This window comes from Phytophthora cinnamomi (assembly GCF_018691715.1).
Source record: "Phytophthora cinnamomi strain GKB4 chromosome Unknown Contig95, whole genome shotgun sequence".
Lineage (NCBI taxonomy): Eukaryota > Oomycota > Peronosporomycetes > Peronosporales > Peronosporaceae > Phytophthora > Phytophthora cinnamomi.
In genome coordinates, this window is record NW_027151028.1 from 187,381 (window position 1) to 207,562 (window position 20,182).

A 20,182-nucleotide genomic window follows, 5' to 3' on the forward strand; every position below is an offset into this window, starting at 1 on the left:
ACGAAGTCCACATCCGCCTCATAGCAGAAGTAGCTATTGCTAACATTGCAAAAGGTGCTTCGCTGAACAACCACTAACTCCAAGAGAAGTGATTAATTCGTGACGGCTTGCAAGCTTCCCGAGCCTTCGTAGAATTAGTAAGCAGGCTCTCTCTCCCTTTCAAGGAGTTTAGAATTTGTTTGCAGAAAGACAAAAAAAAAAAACTAAACCGTACGTTCTTCAAGTGCCCTGGCGCTCAAAAAGACATTGAACAAGTTCATGAAAAAGCCTATTCTCTGCGTAATGCATGCTTGTGTAAAAAACAAGATGTTAGTACCGCTTGGGGACCAGCACGGTGCAGCCGATTTTCTATTCGATTGCTATCACAAATTCGCAACGCCAGAATCTGCTCCGGCCCCAGCGTGTCCACTCATGGTCAAAGCATTTTGCTACTACCTTTCAGGATCGAGAGAGCACATGTGGTCATTGTTGGGTTGTTGCCAACAGCCAGGCTAGATCCTCATCAAGCTAGCAGCACCCCACGTACGTTATACATGTATTCTGAAAGGCGTCTCATTTCGCAATTCGACTACTCGGCCTCATATCGACTACCTTCACGACAAAGAAGCCGCAATGTTAAACACACAATCGAGCCCTACTATCTCGAGTGCACAAGGGATGAAGTGCCAGTACCCAAGCAAACGCTGCGATAATCCATGCGGTGTTAAGCGGAACGATGAGCCCACAACCCCTGCGAATTCCACCGCAATAGAGCCAACTTCAACCAACGACGTCTGGAGCACAAGCGCAAGTACCAACGGGAATCGGCATCACCGACATTTTTAGTGTCGCCTGAAGTTCCTCATGACATGCCGCTGTTGAAGCCCACCTCGTTGATAAGTGGCGCCCCATTGATGTCCATGCTTGAGCCGGGTGAGATTTGGCTTTTGCAGGAATTGCTGAAGATCGAGAACCCGCGTAAGTGTTGAATTCAACGCATGATCAACAAGTTCCGGCGACAAAATGAGTTGATACTTAGTAAGTCTTTCAGGTGTGATTAATAGATCTATCGTTCAATACACATTTCTCGGGGTAGTATTTCAGTAGTTCTTCTAAGTACTTATGGTGCACCTGGAATCTATACACGACGATACCTGCCGTATTTTGCCAGCCTGTCGGCTTCGCCAGAGCTTAATTCATCACGACCGGCGATTATGGGGTAGGTCGCCTACTGCTTAATGTCTTTAGTCTGTTAATATCAGAGTCTTCTTTGTCGGTACCAGCGGAGGCGTCTTAGATAACGTTTTGAGGCTACTTTCTTGGCAAGCAGACCAGGTCCGAAGTGCTTAGGTGCTGTACTTGATTTCTTGCAAATGGTCGATTACTCTAAATTGAGACGAGCTTCACACGCTCGTGTGTGCTGGTCGGTAAACTGAACACCGCTAAGTTATTCGAATGCATTACTGAACACAGCTACAAATTGTCCAGTCTGAAAGGATCTCACACTGGTCACACAGTGGGCAATTTTATCGCCTAAACGGTTTATCGTCTTAGACACTTTCTCACTACAAGCTGTGGCAAATGTCTTCGATCCATAAACATCAAAATTGTCATAAGAAGGTACTAAACGCGCGAGCTAGACAATTCACAGCGGTTTTAGGTCCCACTTCGTTGCTTACGGTGGGGATCAGCCTTTAGTCCTCAAACTGCAGCGTGGTTTACTTTTAGTGCTTCACTTTACATGCTGGCGACCAGCTGACTTTTGCCCTGAAACCATGCAGTCGCATGCGACGCGTCATGAAATTTACCATTACTGACGCAGCACTACAATCCCCCGTTCGTTAATGTGTGGCAGTTCTCCCCTCAGTTCATACTGGCAAAAGAAACTCATGAAGAAATACTGGGAGTTACCTTCTCACACAAAGAAAAATGGGGTTTTGACAGGACCAAACTTGAACCTGTCGTTGATTGAGATCTTGATATAGGGGCCCTTCGTTCGCCCTTTGCAGCGTAAACGTAGGTCTTTTCTACAGTGTCTATCCGCCCGATTACCAGTGAGAAGGATGCTACTGAATTAACGCCACGCCTTCGAGATGCCATTTCGGAATCGGATCCCTTCGAAGCTACTTCGGTTCTTCATACAATGCAACAGAACGAAGAGGTAGGCACGAATTTGGCAGTGCCTCGCGACGGCAAAGGTTTAATTGCCTCTATCCCAACAAACGATACAATAACCCGAGAGTGGCGAAGACCAACGGCCAGCTTCACAAGTTCTGTCAGTATCATCGTGACAAGGCCAGCTACCACCAACGTCAACTGGAACACAAACGTCGAATCCGACGAGAGCAGGCACGAAATGCTTCAAATGTACCAGCAGGGTCGAATGCATCTTCTTCTACACTGAATATGGTAAAGAATGACGATTTTGAGCTGGACGAAGAAGACATTCGCCTCATAGAAGTTGTCGCATCCTCTAACGTCGCTGGAGATACTCCTGCTAGCCAATTCTCCCGTTAAACCTTGCTAGCCAATTCTCCAGTTAAACCTTAAATAGCTGGTCACCTTGCTTCTTCAAATGCTTTAGAGTTTTGAGCATTACTACTATCAAATGTAGGCTGACGTTGGAGTAGCGTTTCTCGACATAGTATCAGATGTGAGAAATAAGCGGATCCAGCCTAAACAGACCATGGTATTTGCGCGACCAACTAACGACCGATGGTGGAAGCCACGTCCATCAGGTTCAGTTTTGACGTCAGTGCTATACAGCAACCCTCATTTCTAGTTCTTTAGAGAGAGCTCTAGTGTTCTTTTCTTTGAAGAATTTGGATGGCAATAACTGTACGCCAGAGCTCCAAATACTCTTGAGGTCATCGTTCGTACCCACCGAGGCATGACCCATATTCTCATTTGCAGACCGCATTTTGCATTTGATCAGCTTGAGCGCACATCGTCTAGCCACAACGAGATAGGATCAGCAAAAGCATGGATCAAAGTGTGGCAAACACTGAAGGAAATACCGCTAACACCATCCACGAAGATCTAAGATGCCAGTACCCAAGTAAGCGCTGCGAGAATCCACGCGTTGTCAAGCGAAATGGCGAACTTCACAACTTCTGCGAGTTTCACCGCAACAAAGCCAACTTCAACCAGCGTCGACTGGAGCATAAGCGCAAGTATCAACAAGAACCTCCGCCTTCCTCCGTTTCCTTACTCCCTGAAGCACTGCGTACCATGTCCCACTCGACATCAACCTCACCGATTAGTGGCAGCAACTTTGCGCCGCCACCACCGAACATTTCACCTACGTCGACACTTGAGCCAGACGATATTTGGCTTTTACAAGAGTTGCTGAGGGACGGAAGCTCATCAGCTGGATACCAGGGAGCTACTCATAACTCATGAACAAGTATGGCAGTTTGTATGATGGAGGTGCTTTTTTTCCGGAAAAATACCAGTGTTTGTGTTTGTGGTGCGTGTTACTCGTACTAAGTACACTGTGAAAGTATCTAAACAGTAAACGAAGAGGCCGAACAACGGATTTTATTTACGCGATTTTTTTTTGCTTTCGTTTTTGAATTGAGGTCATTGTTGTCACTTAGCTAGTACTGAAGTACGCGATTCATCTGCTACAGCCTACTGCACACACACACACACAATATCAAGAACGGTTCTTAGATGGACATTCGAATGTTAGAGTCGTTGTCCATGAAATCGTGGATGTAGGAATGGGAGCCCGCATTGACGGGCGATAGTTCAATGTCCGCTTGGGCGAGGAACTCATCCAGCACGTCGAATTCCAAGTCCGAGGTGTCTGCTGCGCTCAAGTCGGGCAATGATAGACGGTGAGAAGTGAATGCGTCGTCTTGATTCAACCTGGTTGCATCTGCGACAGCTTCGTTGGTCCTCATTCTCCGACGCTGCTCGAGTCTGCGCTGATTCACGTTGGCTTTCATGCGGTGGTACTCGCACAGTCGATGTAGCTCTCCGTTGCGTTTCATCACCCGAAGGTTTTGGCAGGGCTTGCTGGGGTAGCAACAAAGCTGAGTGTCTCTCAGTTGCAGAGACTGTTGAAGGTCGGGAGGTAGCTGGTACGGATACGCAGCATCGTGTTGAGTGGAGCTCATTGTTCAATGATGAGTTGACGGAGAGTTGAAAAATGAAAACGCTTTGCTGGCGGTGCGGTGGGGTGCGTCGGTGGTGGAGAGAGGTCGCCGTTTTGCGGTGCACGCTTCGCACTTGCCACCTCCAGCTCTCTCAACTTGCTATTGCCGTAGTGGTAATCCTTCATGTTTGATCCAGCTTTGCTGACTGGAGCACTGTGTAGACGATTCGACCTGTTCAGATAGTGCCCTGCACTTTCGAGTACGCCAGTGCTTGTGCTCTGCTATTGGCGACGATAGGCTTGTGCAGTCTGAACCGATGAACCCAAGCCGAAGTCGATACTGGACTATGCAGTACGCTTCTCCTCTGTATTTTGCAGTGGCTAGCTACCACTGGTAGGCTGGCTACCAGCAGCAGCTCGTACGACCACTTGGATGACCACTTGGTGGATATGCAGTCCATTAGTTCAAACACCATCGCATGCGTAGAGTACTGTCTGAACCGCCAGTGGCTCGAATTTGTGGCAATCCCCGCGATGCTGGATCTCTTTAACAACCAGCGTCGTAGAATCTCGCCTCAACCGTGCGCACTCGGTCTCGCTCAAGCCAGAACGACAGTTAAACCCGCTGAAAACACGTTTGTCGACCACAACAGCATGGGGTTTCGATGTTTGAAACAGAAACTTATCGCAGAGCTGAAGCTTGAGAATCTCGTGCAAAGTCCGTGTTGCTCACGCAGTGGTTGTGCGTTCGTGGTGAATTCTACTCGCGTGGTACGTGGCTAGCCATTCTTGGATTAAACGCTTTGTTGCTGCTACGATTTCGGTCACTACTCCTCTCCGCGTGCGAGTGTCTGCATTTTCGCAGTCTCGACACTACGCTCCATGCTTAATCACCAAGGAGTGCGAGCTTTGCGCTAAGCAAACACTCGTCGAGGATCAAGCAGACCTGCAGCGTGGTAAATTGTGAGTCAGAATGATCCGTGCACAACGCCGAACACGACTACTCCAATGCTAAGAGCTCACTTAAACCGTTTACAGCCCAGTGATTTCGTGTTGTTTTCTCCCGCTTTCCAATCTATCTCAGCAGGCAAATCGAGTATCCGACGGACGCGATTTCGATGCGTTGCTAACTTGTCCAGTGACATTTTCTACGGGTAAATCCTCCAGGCTGTTCTGTGAGAGGAGCCGACTGAGGAAGTTGAGCTCATCTTGGGCCAAGACGGAGTGAAGTGGCGATGAGGATTCACAAGGCTCCGACCACGGCTGGTTTTCCGACTGATTCTCTTTATCTGTCGTGGGTTCTCGTTCCGGCGAAGAGCAGCCTCGCTTTCGCGGGGCGTTTTCAACCTCCAGCATCTCCCGCTTTCGTCTCGCTTCGAGTCGGCGTTGGTTCAGGTTGGCTCGGTCGCGGTGAACTTCGCAGAATCGGTGCATTTCCCCGTTGCGCTTGATCGCTCGCGGCATCTCGCAGCGCTTGCTTGGGTACCGGCAACGGCGCTCTTCTAGGAGAATCGATGCGCGGAATTCTGCGTCCAATTCAACCAAGTCTTGGTAGTATCCGACACTGAGGTTGGCACTGGTAGCTGGAGATGCCGCTGGTTCGTACGAGGGATTCATTGGGCTGTACTGTTGAACGGTTCGAGGGGTACGCGAGAGAACTTGCGTGTTGTGGTAGGCTTGACTAGGAAGGATCGAATTTGATTGTGGCTATGCTCGGTGGAGAGCATCAACCACGCCGACTTCGCTGAATGGATCGTTGTGGCCGTTGGTCATCCGACGAACGAATAGGCCAATCTGCCACAAAGCAATCCGTAAGTATCCGTTAAATTGCGTCATTAGTACGAAGTCTTGTGGCTTTCGGCCCGGTAGAAGTTCTGGATACTGATTCCAGCGCTAGTGTGAACCCAATTTGTACTGAAGGATTTACTGAGGAGGGCGGTGAAATGGGGCGGATAGTCCACCACGACGATCCGATCCTGCCCAAAATTGGGATTGAGTACAAACACTCAGCTTCGAAAACCCGAAGCTCTTGGCCAAACGCATCTTGACGTCCAGCCTGATATCCTACTAATACTATGCTGTAGACCTCGTGGCAGGCTGGACTTCTGCCTGTACGTGTCTAAGCGGCGGTGGCATGCCGATGATGAAATCGTGGAGGATGCTTAGTAACATGTTTACTACTTTTTAATGCTCAAAATTCTGCTTCACAACTCGCATCTTGGCATTTCATCTCCTTCGGATGACAGCAACCGATCAAGATACTCGAGATCCTGGGGGTCCAAGTCGTCATACCACGTGACGTCCGGAATCAATGCCAGCGGCTGGTCTTGGGAAGAAGTCGGACTCGAATTTCCAGGAGCTCGATGAGCTTTATTCATCAACTTTCGTCTTTTGTCGACTCGGCGCTGATTAATGTTGGCCTTCATTCGGTGGTAGTCACAGAAGCGATGCAGCTCGCCGTTGCGCTTGAAAGAGCGAGGAAGGTCACACCGCTTGCTCGTGTACTTGCATCGATTCTCTTCGTTTACTTGATTCTGCAGTGGGTTGAAGACAGTAGGGGTAGACATCGTCGGGCAAAGAGAGTCTCTTCCGCTGACACTAAGGCGTGTCTCGAAGACAGCGACAATTCAGAAGTGAGGGACCGAGCTTGATGTGTTCGCGCAGTACCGGAACATCATTCACTTAGTGTTGATACCCTTAAGTCTACGTCGTGATCATCCTAATTGTACAAGTGGAGATACGTCAGGACCTCATCCCCTGGGTACACCGTTGTCAAGGCATGGACATGGTTACTTTGCCCATGCACAGCACCGTCTTCAACTTGATCTCCAGCTATTGATAGGAAGGTTAGTGTGGACTGTTTCGCCCTGCATCTATCTAACTCGTGACCAGTAGCCGTCTCGCCAATTGCCCATGGAAGCGACCAAGGCCTCACAAAGGAAAACTCGGAGGTCAGATGGTCCCATTGCCACCCCACTGGAATGCTTTCGGCAGGGAAAAGATAGCGAATCGATGAGAAATGCCCTGGCCGAGCTGGCTATGCGACTCGTGGATGCACAAGACCGCGAGGAGTTTCACAAGGCTGACGGTGTCACAGCCATCGGTACGTGAGGGAGTTCTACTCAAGCGATTCTGGCATGGACGTGATAGTTTACGGAGATCAGTGGATCATTTGGCCCGCATTCTGGAAGAACAGGCCACGCTCAACTATGCCTGGAACACAAGCGAGGTCTTCGGCACAACGTCAGTTTCTAGTTTGCAGTGGATATTGATGAGAAACAGATCGAGGCGCTGATGTCGCGTGTGTTGGCTCCGTAGGTGGGAAGAGTACGAAGTCCACGACTCGCTGCAGTTTACGTGTACGGAGGCAACTTGTATGATGCATTCATGCTTTGTCGACCATCTAACGACGATTACGTGCAGTGGTTGCGCTCTGTCACGCCAGCATCGACTCGGAGATCGCAGCGGAGATGCTCGAGCTGGACGTTCTGGAGACACTCTTCCAGGTGCTGAGTACGCTCCCAACACAGATCAACGACTACGTGAGCTTCGTTCTCGAATGCTGCCGGAACCTCTGCGGCTCGGACTTTAGTAAAGGAGACTTGCCACCGGATTTCGTGCAGAGCATGTGGGAGATCCTCCTCTCGGAAAACGAGGTATTCTACCTGTTCACGGCAATTATGAGGGGGTACAACGCATGTAATGGGTATTTCTCTGCATCACAACTAGGCTCCTCCGTACTGGCAAGAGGTGGCAGCAGAAATCCTTACCAACCTAGCTGCACTGGACACAGCACGAGTATCGGCGACGCAAGAAAAACTTTCATCCACTTTATCCCTCTTCTTGCAAGCCGCAGCAAATCCAGAGACTGCGAACTTCGGCATCGCACTAGCTGACTTGCTGTGTAATTTGTGCTGCGACCAAGCGTGTTGCTTGCTGCTCATCTGTGAGCTCGACACCCGGCGGCCTCGCGGACATCTCAGACACAGTGGAGTAGTGTATCTCGTCCAGCTCACCGAAAACGCCGGTGACGATGCACTCAAGCAGAGCATGGAAGCCCTCGTCCATAACCTCTCGTGGAGTGACCCAGCGGGCAAACGCACCATCCAGAAGCTCGCGTTATCAAGCTACATGAACAGATTTGCGCTAGAACGAGCGATAAGCAGCTAAGTTTTGCCTCGTAAAAATAGTGGGCTGAGCAGTGACGTGTGTCAACTGTCCTCGTCTTCTTATCTCGCGCCAAGCAGGACTCGCCCGCTTGGTTCACTTTTCGTTGTTCGTGGACAGCTAGCCACCGAGTTTAGTACGTGAGTGTTCCAGTCTAGCCCCAAGCAGAAAATTATCTGCATCGACTCTTGTCGCTCGAGACTCGCTCAAACATGCTCGCCACCGCCTCGTCGTTCCCTGTCCGGAATGGAAAAGGCTATGGGGCTGGCAGTCGCTCCAGCGACCGAGAATTCAATGGGCGAGACCGCGTAGGCTCCGTTCATGGCATCGCCAGCCCCAACATCCACGCAAGTGTTCGAGCTGCCGCTTTCGCAGCTCGACAAGCGCGACAGTTCCGCCAAAAGCGGAAGCCTACACTGTTCACGGTTCCGGACGACGAAGAAGAGGTTCACGTTCGTGAGCCCAGCCCCGTTACTCCTCCTCAAAACCTAGGACCTACTCAAGGTAGGCGTAAAATGAATCTGCACCTGTCGCTCGAAAAGTTGGAAAAGCCTCCGCTGCCGATGATGTTGCTGCACGAAGAGCCCAAGACGGACTGCGGGCCGCGTCGAAAGAGCGTCCTCTTCGCTGACAACCCGGTTCAGGAAGTGTTCACAGCGGGCCAAGCACCGTTTGCAGTAGCAGCAGCGCAAACGGTGCCAGCAACCCGCCCCCGTCGAGCCTCTAGCATCACACTGAGCATGAATTCTCCCGAAGCTGCCGAATTCAACGAGGTGGCTCATGATGGACCCGAAGAGCTGGGAAAACGCACCAAGAGAGTGAAGAAACTCGGCAAAGGCGCAGGCGGCACCGTATTCTTGTCGTTGTACTTGCCAACGATCAAGTTGGTCGCCGTGAAGGAAGTCGCTGTCTACCAGGAAGAAGACCGTCACATGGTTAAGCGCGAACTCCACGCGCTTCATGACAACCTCGCTCCTATTGACACGGACATCCCTCAGAATGGTGCAGCAAACAGCTCCGACATACTGAAGCAGCACTTCCTGGCAGGACTACGAGAACGCAACTCACTCTGCCCGTACCTCGTCACATTCTACGGCGCCTTCCTCAAGCCAGCCAGGTGCGCTGTCTCCGTCGTCATGGAATTCATGGACATGGGCAGCGTCCAGGATCTCCTCGACGCAAACGTCACAGTCTCAGAAGAAGTACTTCGTCACGCCGCCTTCTGCTGCATCACCGCGCTCGACCACATGCACAGCCAAAGGTACGTGAAGCAAATTTGTGCGTAGAACCTTTGAAACCAGGGCTCATAGACCTGCCTGGATGCTCCTGCAGAATGGTTCACCGGGATATTAAGCCAGCAAATATCCTCATGAATCGCCATGGTGAATTCAAGGTGGCTGACTTCGGGTTGGCAGGGACGCTAGCCAAGTCCAACTCGTTCTTCTCGGATTTCACCGGAACCATGATGTACATGGCGCCCGAGCGCATATCTGGAGCCCAGTACACCTGCGTAAGTGATGTTTGGTCCCTTGGTATCACGCTGTTCTCCCTCGCAACGGGATCTTACCCATTCACCGTCGACGACGGGTTCTTCGGTCTTGAGGAGGCGATTTGCCAAGACACCTTGCCGCCGATGCCGAATCGATTCTCGCCAGTTTGCCGTGATTTCATAAAGAGAACGCTCAACCGAGACCCGAATCGTCGATTGACTTCTGATGAAGCGTTGACCCACCCATTTATCAGCGGCTACGCCAACACTGCGGCATTCCGGAAGTTCCCCAAGTTGTGGGGAAGTTTGGGGCTGAAACGTGCTACCAACCCTGAAGACTCGCGGTCAATTGTCAACGTCGCAGTCGAGTACTCCTACCGCTACCCAGACATGGTGATTCTTCCTCCGGAGGTCACAGGCATCGAGCCGTCAGCGGAGGTGTCGCCATCCAGTCAAGGATCGCCGGAAAAGCGCTCCCTTTTCCACCGCTTTACTAAATTGATCGGCCACACATCTACCCACAGCGAAACTTCGGGGCGAACTCCGTTTGAGCGACTCGCGGACGACTGCGGTGTGTCAACGGAATACCTCCAAAAATTATTCCAAGAGGTAAGCTACGGCGTGGATCCTTTTGCCTTGTGAATCGCCATGCTTAGAATTCCTGTACATTGTTGTTTAGGCGCTGCGTTAGCTGCGGCGATCAAGCGTGTGGAACCTGGCGGCAGTAGCTCGCTTCTTGGACAAATCCTGCTCGATCTTCGAGACGACAGATTTGGTCGCAAACTTCATCTTTCCGACGACGTCCCTCTCACGCAGTTCGAGTAGTTGCTGATTAACTTGATCAAGAAGGGTTTGCTCTTGAGTTGTTGTCTTCTCAACGAGATGGTCGAGCTCGGGGTTGTTTCGCGCAGGCAAATGGAATCTGCGGGCACAGCCTGAGCTGCCATAGCGACCTTCTTCAGTATCGTCGCAACAAAGCCAACGCTTAGCACGATGCATCATACAGGACGCAGGCACAGCTGCGGGCCCGGATGAAGCATTTCGACGGGTCTCACATGTTCTAACACAAGCAAACTCGTACATGCCGGGGTGGTAGGTACACGAGTAGCGATTATTCTGCTCCTCAGAGTATTTCTGCCGACACAATCGACATTGCAGCACCCGCCTTTGATGGTCGTGCATGATCGACAATCTCGTTGGGATAGCCGTTTGCTTAATCTCACGAACCAAGCTTTGCTGCTTCAGCAGTGGAGAGCTGGTCGTCATTGTGAGTTTCTGCTTCTGCAGCAGAAGTTCGTGCTTCATCTTGAAGGAAGCACGCACCCTTGTACGCTCACACCACAGCTTCGTCCACCGTTGGAACATGTCCTTCAGCAATCGGCGTCGCGAGTGACCGAAGATGAATTTATTCAGCTCTGCTCGTCGGAGCCGCATGCGTAGCGCACGTCGCCGTTTCCTCTGAAGCACGCTCACCTCCTTACTCTTAAATCGACGTTCTTCTTCCAATTGCTTGGTTTGCTCTTGTAGTCGAACAATTTCGCGCTCGCTACACTCGACCAGCGCCCTTCGTACGATAGCATCGGTCAACAGAGCGAAGTATTGAACATGCAGCCGGTCTCGCAAGTACGAGGTGCGGAAACGCTGTACCCGATCATGAAGCACTTCAGAGTCGATAGTGGCGTTCAGCTTGTGCACTCGCTTGTACCTCAGCATCGCCTTCTCCTTCTCTTGAATTGCTCGAGACAACGAGGTGTCGGCTTCCTCGATCCGTTTCTTACATTTATCAGCGTATTCTCTTTTCGATTTGGCGTCGTTGACAACGTTCTCTCTCTCTTCTTGAATTCTCTTGAGCTCAGGAAGCATCTGCTTTAGATTCGCTTCCAACGGAGGAACTCGTTGTTCCCAGAACTTCGCTCTTTCTATTGCATCCATCCACTCCACTTCGGCCTTCGAAAGCGCGTAAAAGGTTTCCACTGTCGCGATCATCCGCTCCTGCACCGTTTTATTCTCGAAAGCTCTGCGTTTCTCCATCGCAACTTGCTGTGCTTCTCGTAGTCTTTCGGCCATACGACTAGCCTCCAGTTCGGCTGAGACTTTTCCCTGGGCCAACTGATGCGCAACGTACTTGTCAAACTGACGCTCCAATGCTTCGGCTAGTGCGTCAGCGATCTCTTTCTCTCGTATCTGCATAGACAACTCGTCTTCGACCTTGATCTGCCGCCACTCGCGGTGTAGACGATGCTGCTCGTTCTTGCCGAGCTTGATTTCAAGACGACGAGCAGCTTTATCGTTCACGCGGTTCCGATCTTCGACCATTTTCGAGTACTTCGTCTTCATAGCCTCAAGTTCTAGCTGCCGGATGTACTCCCTCATCTCCACTTCAGCGCTCGTCATCGCCTTTCTCTCCTGCATGCACAAAACCATTTCTTCCAGGTAGAATTTGCGGCATAATCGCTCTTCCACTAACATCTCCTTACGCCGGGCTTCATGTCGGAGTCTCTCTTCTTCAGCAAGTCGACGAAGCTCGTCACGCCGCGCCATCTCGTCTCGAACCAGCTGAAGCTTTGCGTACTCCTGTCGCCACGTAGAGTACAGCAAAGTATACTTTTGTTTCCTGGAGACCCACAGTCGATCGAGCCCAAGTAAGGGAGCCACCAAAGCACCGCTGGGAGCTCTCGCTTGATCAGAGGCTACAATAACCGCACTTCGCTTTGCGCGAAGGAGTTCGTGTGCTTCGTGTTTCCCCTGCTTGGTCCGTTCCACACAAATCTCTCTTGTGATAACCGCTAACAGTTCACCATACACCTCTCGAGCCAGGGAGGCCACACTGATAGCGTTCCGTTCGCGCAAACTCTCGTCTCTCAACTTCTTCTCCTTAGCCAGTAATTGTTGTTCAATCACAGCCATCGCCAACCGCTTTTCACTTGCTCTTGAGACTCGTTTAGCATCAAACCGACTTGGCCGTTGTGTAAGTGGTGGGCGTCTTCGAGGAGGATACACTCGGCCTCGTCGTTGAAGGTGCAGAGCTTCCTGACGAGCAGATTCGATGCTTGACTTTCGTCCCTCCATCTCGTATATAAACTGTGACTCCAACTCGTCGTGGCAAATAGCATTGGTGAGCAAGGTCTCTTCCTTCTCCTTCTTCGCTCGCCACGCCACGATCCCTCGTATCTGGTTATCTTCAATCTCCATTTTCTTACGTTCGACAAGCTCCATCTCTCGTTCTGCACGAATGAATTCGTGGGCGCGTTCATCTTCATCAGCCATAGAAAAACTCTCTTCCTCTCGGTAGATGGCTTCGTAGGCTAGAATCTCGTCCATAGGGATGAACAGAGTCGCGTCCCAGTGCAGTGGGCTCACAACCACACAGCTATCTTCTGTTCGGTAGTATTTGACCTTCATAAAACCGTATTTCGTCCGCAGTATCGAGTTCTGAGTCCGACAGTACAATCGATTCATCAGCGAATCGACCTTGCTTCGCTCGTTCTCAGCTTTGTCAAGTCGGTCCTTCGCTGTGGTAAGTTGTTGCTTGGCAAAGTCGAACTCTCCCTGGATTCGCTTATAGATCGCACTCATTTCGTCGCTACTTTTGATGAGAGCTGGGGCATGGAACTCGGAAAACTCGGCTTCTTCCTCCACCCCTTCGATCGCGTAGTATGCAGCCTAAAAAAACAGGAAAATCAGACTAGTTTGATTACAACCGTAACTCGCAGTAGCATCTCGTACCTCTCGCTCTCTCTGGGCTGCGGTCAGCGCCACTTTGGTCTCCTCAAACCTCGTCAAGACTGCTGCATCTTCTGCAATTAACGCCACAGCTCGAGCGTGGTCGGCCTCGATCAGGGGTAGTTTCATCAATACCAGCTCGTTTTCGCGGTGCGCGTTCTCCAGGAAAGCACGCTAAGCAACACAAAAAATGGTTACTCCATCATCGTGAATTAAATTGTTCACATCGACGGGCTTACCTGTATTTCAAGCCTTCGCGTACCCTCGGCATGTTGACGGAAAATCTGCTGAATACGAAAGTTGAAATTCCGAAGTCTGCCGTGGAAAAGGATTTCATCCTGATGTGAAGCACGGTGGATGTCTTGAACTAACCGAGGATACAATGGGTCCGAGCTATCCGCATTTTCCAGCAAAGTCCCTCGATTGATTCCATGGCGGTAGTTGAAGTCGTCAATGGACTTCGGATCCAGGCGGTCGTACAGCATGGCCTCCACATCCTCAATCGATCGAGCTTCTTTCTCGAGCCGAAGGCGCTCCTTTTCGACTTTATGGAGGTGTTCTGCGCTCATGAAGCGGAATGCAATTCCACTTGTCGCTTGCGCACGGTGGATTCGAACGTCTTCATCCAGCGCTGGGTCTCCTCCGCACGCGTGATTGGGGTCATCGCACGACTTGGACATTTCCTTCCCGCATTTCTTGCACTTCATTCCGAAGTCGTACTTCGTCCCCCACGCTTTCAACTCTAGGTGCTCACACTCGAAAGCTTGCTCAATTGCAGCTTGGAAGTTTGGGATACGCAACAATTCCTCCTTTGCTCGCTGTTCTTGATTGGACTTCAGCGCTGCCAGCTCACGCTCGTTGGATTCGTTAACCTCCTTCATGAGCTCCTCCTCCTGACGAATTCGGAATTCCCGCTCCTTTCTCGTTTTAGTACGTTTGTTAGTGACCCGCTTCATTTTCCGTTCCCAAGTTTTTCTAACCAACGCCAGCTTTCCCTGGACAAATTGTCGCGCAAAACTTTCTTTCAGGTCATGTACAATGGGATCAATATTGACGGGAGCGTGCATCGTTTGTTGCAACACGTTTAGTTTGCGCTGCACTTGGAAATCGATCTGAGATGACACCGCCTCGTTGTATGTCGTTAACCGGATCGCATCCGCGTAAAACAGTTTCTCTCTGCGAGCCAACTCCTGCTGCATCTGCTGGGACAGCATATTGTCCTCTTTGGCCTCTCGAATGGCTGCTTCGTTCTCTTCTTGGACGTTCTTCTTTGTCTCTTGTTGTAATTGCTCGATCTTCGCGTCCTTAGCGACTAGAAGCAACCGAGTTTCTGCCTCCTCGCGCCGCGTTCGACGCAGCGTCCTAGCACATGAGCTCGACAAGAAAACGGCGTTTGCATTATCTAAATGGAACCATTCCGTTGCCACCTCAAAATTCATCTCATCCGTATCTACAGCGTTGCTTGAAGGACCACAAAGCTGCGATAAAAAATAGTGTAAATATGATGATGATTTTCGTTCGTGTCATCGATATCGTACCTTGTGCATAACGTGAAGCTTCATTCGCGCCTCCCGCCACTCGTATCGAACACCGACTATCATGGTTTCCCTTCGGTATGACCCCGTGAGAGTGTTGCCCCTACTATCAACCTGCGATTTGAAGCTACAGTAGTCCCCCAAGAGCCTCTGCACAGCTAATCTCTTAGGCTCCATCAGTGCAGATTTTCGTGCTTGGAAATCCACCCTATAGAACGAGCACCTTAGAAATGCATCTCCCTTTCACGCAAATGCGAGACTCACCTTGATACTTCTTTCCGCTTTCCCTGAAGAGAGTTATCTGTAATTACTGGAGTTCCAGCTGCCAACATTTCGCTTTCACTGACGCGGCCTTGTCGGAGAGCAATACTGTAGTCGATTTGAACTGCAATCTAGCTCAGGAATACAGGTATAAGGGTTGTAAGGCTCAGCTGGAACGAGTCGAGGCAAGGTAAGTCGCACCTCCTTCTTGATCTCACCACGCAGCATGTTGACGTACTCGGCTCGCTTAAACCGCTGGAAATGACCATGAAAGAGTGTGGAGTCCCACATTTTCGTCGTGCTTCGTTCCACCTGAATCAGTTCTTGCAGGAGCTCTGTCGCTCGCTGGCTGCTTGTCTTCTTCGACTGCATGCGCATGGTCTTAACCAGCTCGGACACAAAGTGTTTCTCCTTCTGAAGAAGGCGTGCATGATTCTCTTCTTCTCGGAAATTTTCCAGGCGTTCTTCATATCTAGCCGAATTGCTGAGAGCATAACGAAGCGTCTTACGCTTCAGGTCAGCAACACCTCGGTGGGTGATCTCCAAACAGAAGCAGAGCCGATATCCTGAAAACTCGAAAGTCAAATCCCCAGTCCGCAAGATCTACATCACACTCTGTCAGAATCTAGTCCGTAAGCTCGTCAGTGTGTAGATACGTACTTTGCCACCGAGATCTCGGAAGGTATGATGCTGTAATGAGTCTGTTTCTGGGCCAATGTATAGCTTCCAGTCTTCTGTAAGTTTGTCCAGATCTTGCACAGCCTCAGCAGAGTCGCCCATTTCAGCACCAATTCGCTGGACGCTTACGTCCATGTGAATAGTATAGAAGCAGCGCTTCGGAAGGTAAACGCAGCCCGTAATTTTCCCTGTTGCCTCCCCTTCGGCCAGTACAATAGTGTTGTGTTCAACGGAGTACTTCAGCCCCATTGATTTCTTAGGTATTTGGCGATTCCACCACTCAATTGGACCTTTTAATGGGAAAATACACTGGCGCAGCTTGTTGCCATCTTGCTGCAGTCACGTTGATTCATTAGAACCTCGGCAACAAAGCGATTTCAGAGATATATGCGCACGTACATGATACTTTTGAATTGCGTGGACGATGTCACTTCGCAGTGCGGTGTTTTGGAGATCCACGAAGCGATCTCGCACTTTAACCAGACGAGCTTTAGCACTATCCAGATCTTGCTCGGCTAACGATCGAAGCTCATTGACTTTCCACGCCTCAATCGCCTGAGTCTTCGCCTTCTTATAGTGTTCAGTTACAGGTGCAACTGCACTTTTCAAAATCTCAAACTTGCTCTCCATAGTAACTTGGTTCAGCAGCGTAGTGGGGTCGATAAACGGCTTCGTCATCTGGACGGACACTCGATCTGCTTCCTCGCCGTGTGTAGGGATCAGTGCGCCTTCTGGCTGAAAGATGGCTCTGCCAACAACCACGGGAAGCTCATGCCGTTCTTTCTCAATGGCATCCACCTGGGCTTGGGTTTCAACCAACTTCTCTTCTGCCTCTTTCAGCATTGGCAGAAATGAAGCCTCGGAACGATGGACAATCTCAGTTCGCTTTTGGATATTCGCGATACGAGAATCTAAATCTCCGAGTTGCTTCATGTAGGCAGCTCTGCGAGTCACCAGTGTGTGGAATTGCTGCTTCTCGTGCTCTGACGGGTCTCTTCGTGGCGGACCGGCCAGCACCTCGTTCAAACCATCCTGCTCCGCTCTGACTTGTCTGATCTCCTGCAGCAAGTAATCTTTTCGTTCGAGAATCGTCCTCATATTCAGTCCCAGATTCGTCTTGGCCTGTTCAACCTGCTCCAGCTTTTCACGAAGCATCGTCACTTTGGATTGGATCTCCAGAAGCTTTATTCGCTTTTGCTCGTTCTCGATGATAAATCCTCGCGTTGTCGAGACTCCCGTCGTGTATTCATCTGAATCAACGTAACAACTGTTAGTATTCGATCGCTAGAGCACGGGTAGCTTTAACGTACCAAGCCCTGTTCGGTTCCCTCCTTCAAGCGACGAGTTCCATTCTCCAGGCTCGTAGGCCGTATCAAAAATGCCGATCGACGACATTGTCTGTAGCCGCTCGAATGAGCGCTTCGCATCGATACTTTCTTCCTCCTCGACCATGCGGATCTCCTCCTGCATCTCCTCCACTTGCCTGTCAAATTCCTCCTTCCGCTCCTGCTCGTACGTCTGCTGCTCTGCGAATTCGCGCGCTTCCACGAGCTGCTTCTGCCAGAACTTCATGTTTCGTTGTCGACGCTGCACTAAAAGCTGCTCTGCTTTGCGCTCCTTCTCCTCGAGCAGCCGTTTCTTCTCCTGCATCGCTTTGTCGACCCGTTCACGCCGACGCTGCTGGATCTCTTCCAAGACCTGCTCGTGCTGCACTCTGTCCGCTTCGGCTTTCAACTCTTGGAACCGATTCAGGAGTGGGGCTTGGCGCTTGTTGCGCTTCTTGAGACCGAAATGCAGCTCCTCCTCCATCTGCCGAGCGTCGTCCAGGTCCTCTCGGACTCGTTCGTGAATTTTTGAATACTTCATCGTCTCTGCATCCATCTCGTGCACATGCACAACATGTTGACGCAGCAACCGGCGATCGCGAAGCGGAGGCAGCTCTGCGTACTTCCAAGCCGTGACCAGCGCCTTCTTGCCCTCCACCATCGCGATCTCCTTGTAGTGGTGAGCGGCATCCTTCGCCTGGTCAACCAACGGCCCGAGCATCTGGTAGCCCTTCATGAGCTCCTGCTTGTCCTCCAGACCCCCCTCTTCGTCTTCTTCTTCGTTGCCGTCATCTTCTGCATCCCACAACTCTGGAAAAACAACCACCGGAGTGTTAAAGTACAGCGACTACAAGTAGAGCTGAGCAAAACGCAACCGTACTCATCATCTTCTCCATGGTGAAGTCCTGCGCCGCCTGACCTCGGGACACCCACTCCGCCAGCGCCTCCTCTCGCAACTCCTCTTCGTCTTCGTCCTTCGCCTTCACCATGGCCGATTCACGGAGTATTGATTGATCTAAGGTTCAATGCGATGGCAGACGTTCACGCCAGCATGGCGACCGATGCAGAGCAAACCGACTTTACGACGGGTCGCCGCCACAATACAGGACAGGAGCACGTCAAGTGCAACTAGACCTTCTACTAGTATATGACCATCGCTGGTGCTGAAAGATGGATACATTACATGAACGTTGAAATGGCCAATGTAGCGGGTGTGGTCACAAAGCGTCACGCTGGACAAGAGCGGACGAAGCTGTAAAACAGTCCACGTTGAAGTGGTCGTAACAGATACTGTACCCGTTTTCCGGTACCGGGTGACGCGTTATGTTCACCTGTCCACCGCACAGAATTCAGACTGTGCCACGCTGGACCAGACTGTATTGTACCTCCAAGCCTTAGGATAGGTCTCGTTCCTCTCCATATAGGCAGAGGAGCTCGAGGCGATGGCCCCGTCGGTTGCCAACTACAGCGCGGTGGACGGCGTGGACCGGTGGGCCACTCCGGGTCCCAATATGCGCGTGACGAGCGACGTCGCCCGCCCGAGATGGCACATGTGGCTGCGTCTGGCGGTGCTGGGCCTCCTGCTCACTAGCGCAGTGCTGCTGCTGTCGCTGCTGCCTGTGCACGCGTACCTGGTGGCCGTCACGGCGTGGGTGGAGGACCACCTGGTGCTGGGCACGCTGGCCTTCGTCCTGGTCTTCTGGGTGGCCGTGCCGCTCTGCCTGCCGGCCACGGCGCTGGAGATGGTGGCTGGCTCGCTCTTCGGCGTGCCGCACGCGGTGCTCGTGATCACGGTGGGCAAGACCGGCGGCTCGACGCTGGCGTTCCTGCTGGGCCGCGCCATGGGCAAGGAGATGATCGGCGGCTACCTGCGCACCAAGTTCCCGACCTTCCGAGCCTTCTCCGAGGTGCTCAACAGTCCGAGCTGGAAGCCCGTGCTGCTCTACCAGCTCTCGAGCATCCCCAACATTGTCAAGATCTACAGCTTGGCCATCACCCACGTGTCGGTGGCGCGGTTCGCCGTGTCCTCGGCCGTCGGGAACGTCCCGCACGCCGTGCTGTGGTCGTACATCGGCGAGCAGGCGACCGACATCGCCGCCATTCTGTCGGGTGAGACCGAGATGACCACCAGCCGCATGGTCATGGTCGTCACGGGCGTCTCGCTCACCGTACTGGCCATCACGTTCCTCGTGGTGTACACCAAGCGGCAGCTGCGGGAGCTACAGAAGCGCGAGTGCCGCAGCAGCAGCGAAGAAGGTTTGCTGCTGTCGATCGAGATCGACGCCTCGACGCCCGCCAGTGCCAAGAGTTCGTCACAGTGCGTGCGTCCATCGACGCCTACGCAGCGCGACTGGGCGTGAGTGCACTATAGCGCCGTTTTTAAAGTGGGAAGATCCTTATTAATGCAATGCACTGTTTCACGATTAATCCAACGCAACTTCAACAGGGAGAGTTTGCGAGAAGCTCCACAAGCAGCAGCAGTCGGCTGGTCTTGGCGAATCGTTTTCTTGTTCTGTGTGGACCAACCGTTGAGCCTCGACGTCTCACTTGTTGCACATTTGAGGCAACGCAAAACGAAATGATATCAAGGCATAAAAGCTAGGCCGTGTTCGTTCTTTTTAAGTTTGATATCGCATTCTAAATACTAGTCGCGGGCTTTCGAACGGTTATCGTGTTAGAGTTTGATCTCAGTTTTCCACCAAGTTATTGCCGTTTGAAAAAATGAATTTTCAAATATTCCTTAAGTTTTTTTTATTACAGAATCTGTAGTGAAATTTCCGCGAGGATTTCGATTATGGCATTGTTTTCACGAGCCTCGTCACGAGGAGGCTGACACACCTTAAATCCATGTTTAAGTTAAGTTCGCAAGTACTTTTTGTGCCTGTACAAGCGTAGATGATTCAACTGTTAATGTCATTTCGAT

General features: G+C 51.4%; 4 protein-coding genes across 4 annotated transcripts; 3 read left to right on the forward strand and 1 right to left on the reverse strand.

Moving 5' to 3' along the window:
- Positions 1-7,093: 7,093 nt before the first annotated feature.
- IUM83_16688 (Zinc-binding alcohol dehydrogenase domain-containing protein 2) lies at positions 7,094-8,251 on the forward strand (the record flags this gene model as incomplete). The annotated part of the gene is made up of 5 exons (XM_067941591.1): positions 7,094-7,184; positions 7,246-7,324; positions 7,400-7,440; positions 7,505-7,737; positions 7,811-8,251. 5 exons carry the CDS (start codon positions 7,094-7,096, stop codon positions 8,249-8,251), a joined length of 885 nt encoding a protein of 294 aa, XP_067783819.1.
- A 209-nt stretch (positions 8,252-8,460) lies between these two features.
- IUM83_16689 (serine/threonine protein kinase) lies at positions 8,461-10,428 on the forward strand (the record flags this gene model as incomplete). Its single annotated transcript, XM_067941592.1, has 3 exons — positions 8,461-9,509; positions 9,581-10,346; positions 10,417-10,428. 3 exons carry the CDS (start codon positions 8,461-8,463, stop codon positions 10,426-10,428), a joined length of 1,827 nt encoding a protein of 608 aa, XP_067783818.1.
- A 94-nt stretch (positions 10,429-10,522) lies between these two features.
- IUM83_16690 (uncharacterized protein) lies at positions 10,523-18,248 on the reverse strand (the record flags this gene model as incomplete). Its single annotated transcript, XM_067941593.1, has 10 exons — positions 10,523-10,677; positions 10,793-10,871; positions 10,965-13,400; positions 13,464-13,634; positions 13,700-14,822; positions 15,260-15,387; positions 15,458-15,859; positions 16,409-17,184; positions 17,245-18,069; positions 18,140-18,248. The coding sequence occupies 10 exons, from the start codon at positions 18,246-18,248 to the stop codon at positions 10,523-10,525; spliced, it is 6,204 nt and encodes a 2,067-aa protein (XP_067783803.1).
- Positions 18,249-18,770: 522 nt separating this feature from the next.
- Positions 18,771-19,619, forward strand: IUM83_16691 (uncharacterized protein; the record flags this gene model as incomplete). Its single annotated transcript, XM_067941594.1, has 1 exon — positions 18,771-19,619. One exon carries the CDS (start codon positions 18,771-18,773, stop codon positions 19,617-19,619), a length of 849 nt encoding a protein of 282 aa, XP_067783877.1.
- Between the last annotated feature and the right edge of the window lie 563 nt (positions 19,620-20,182).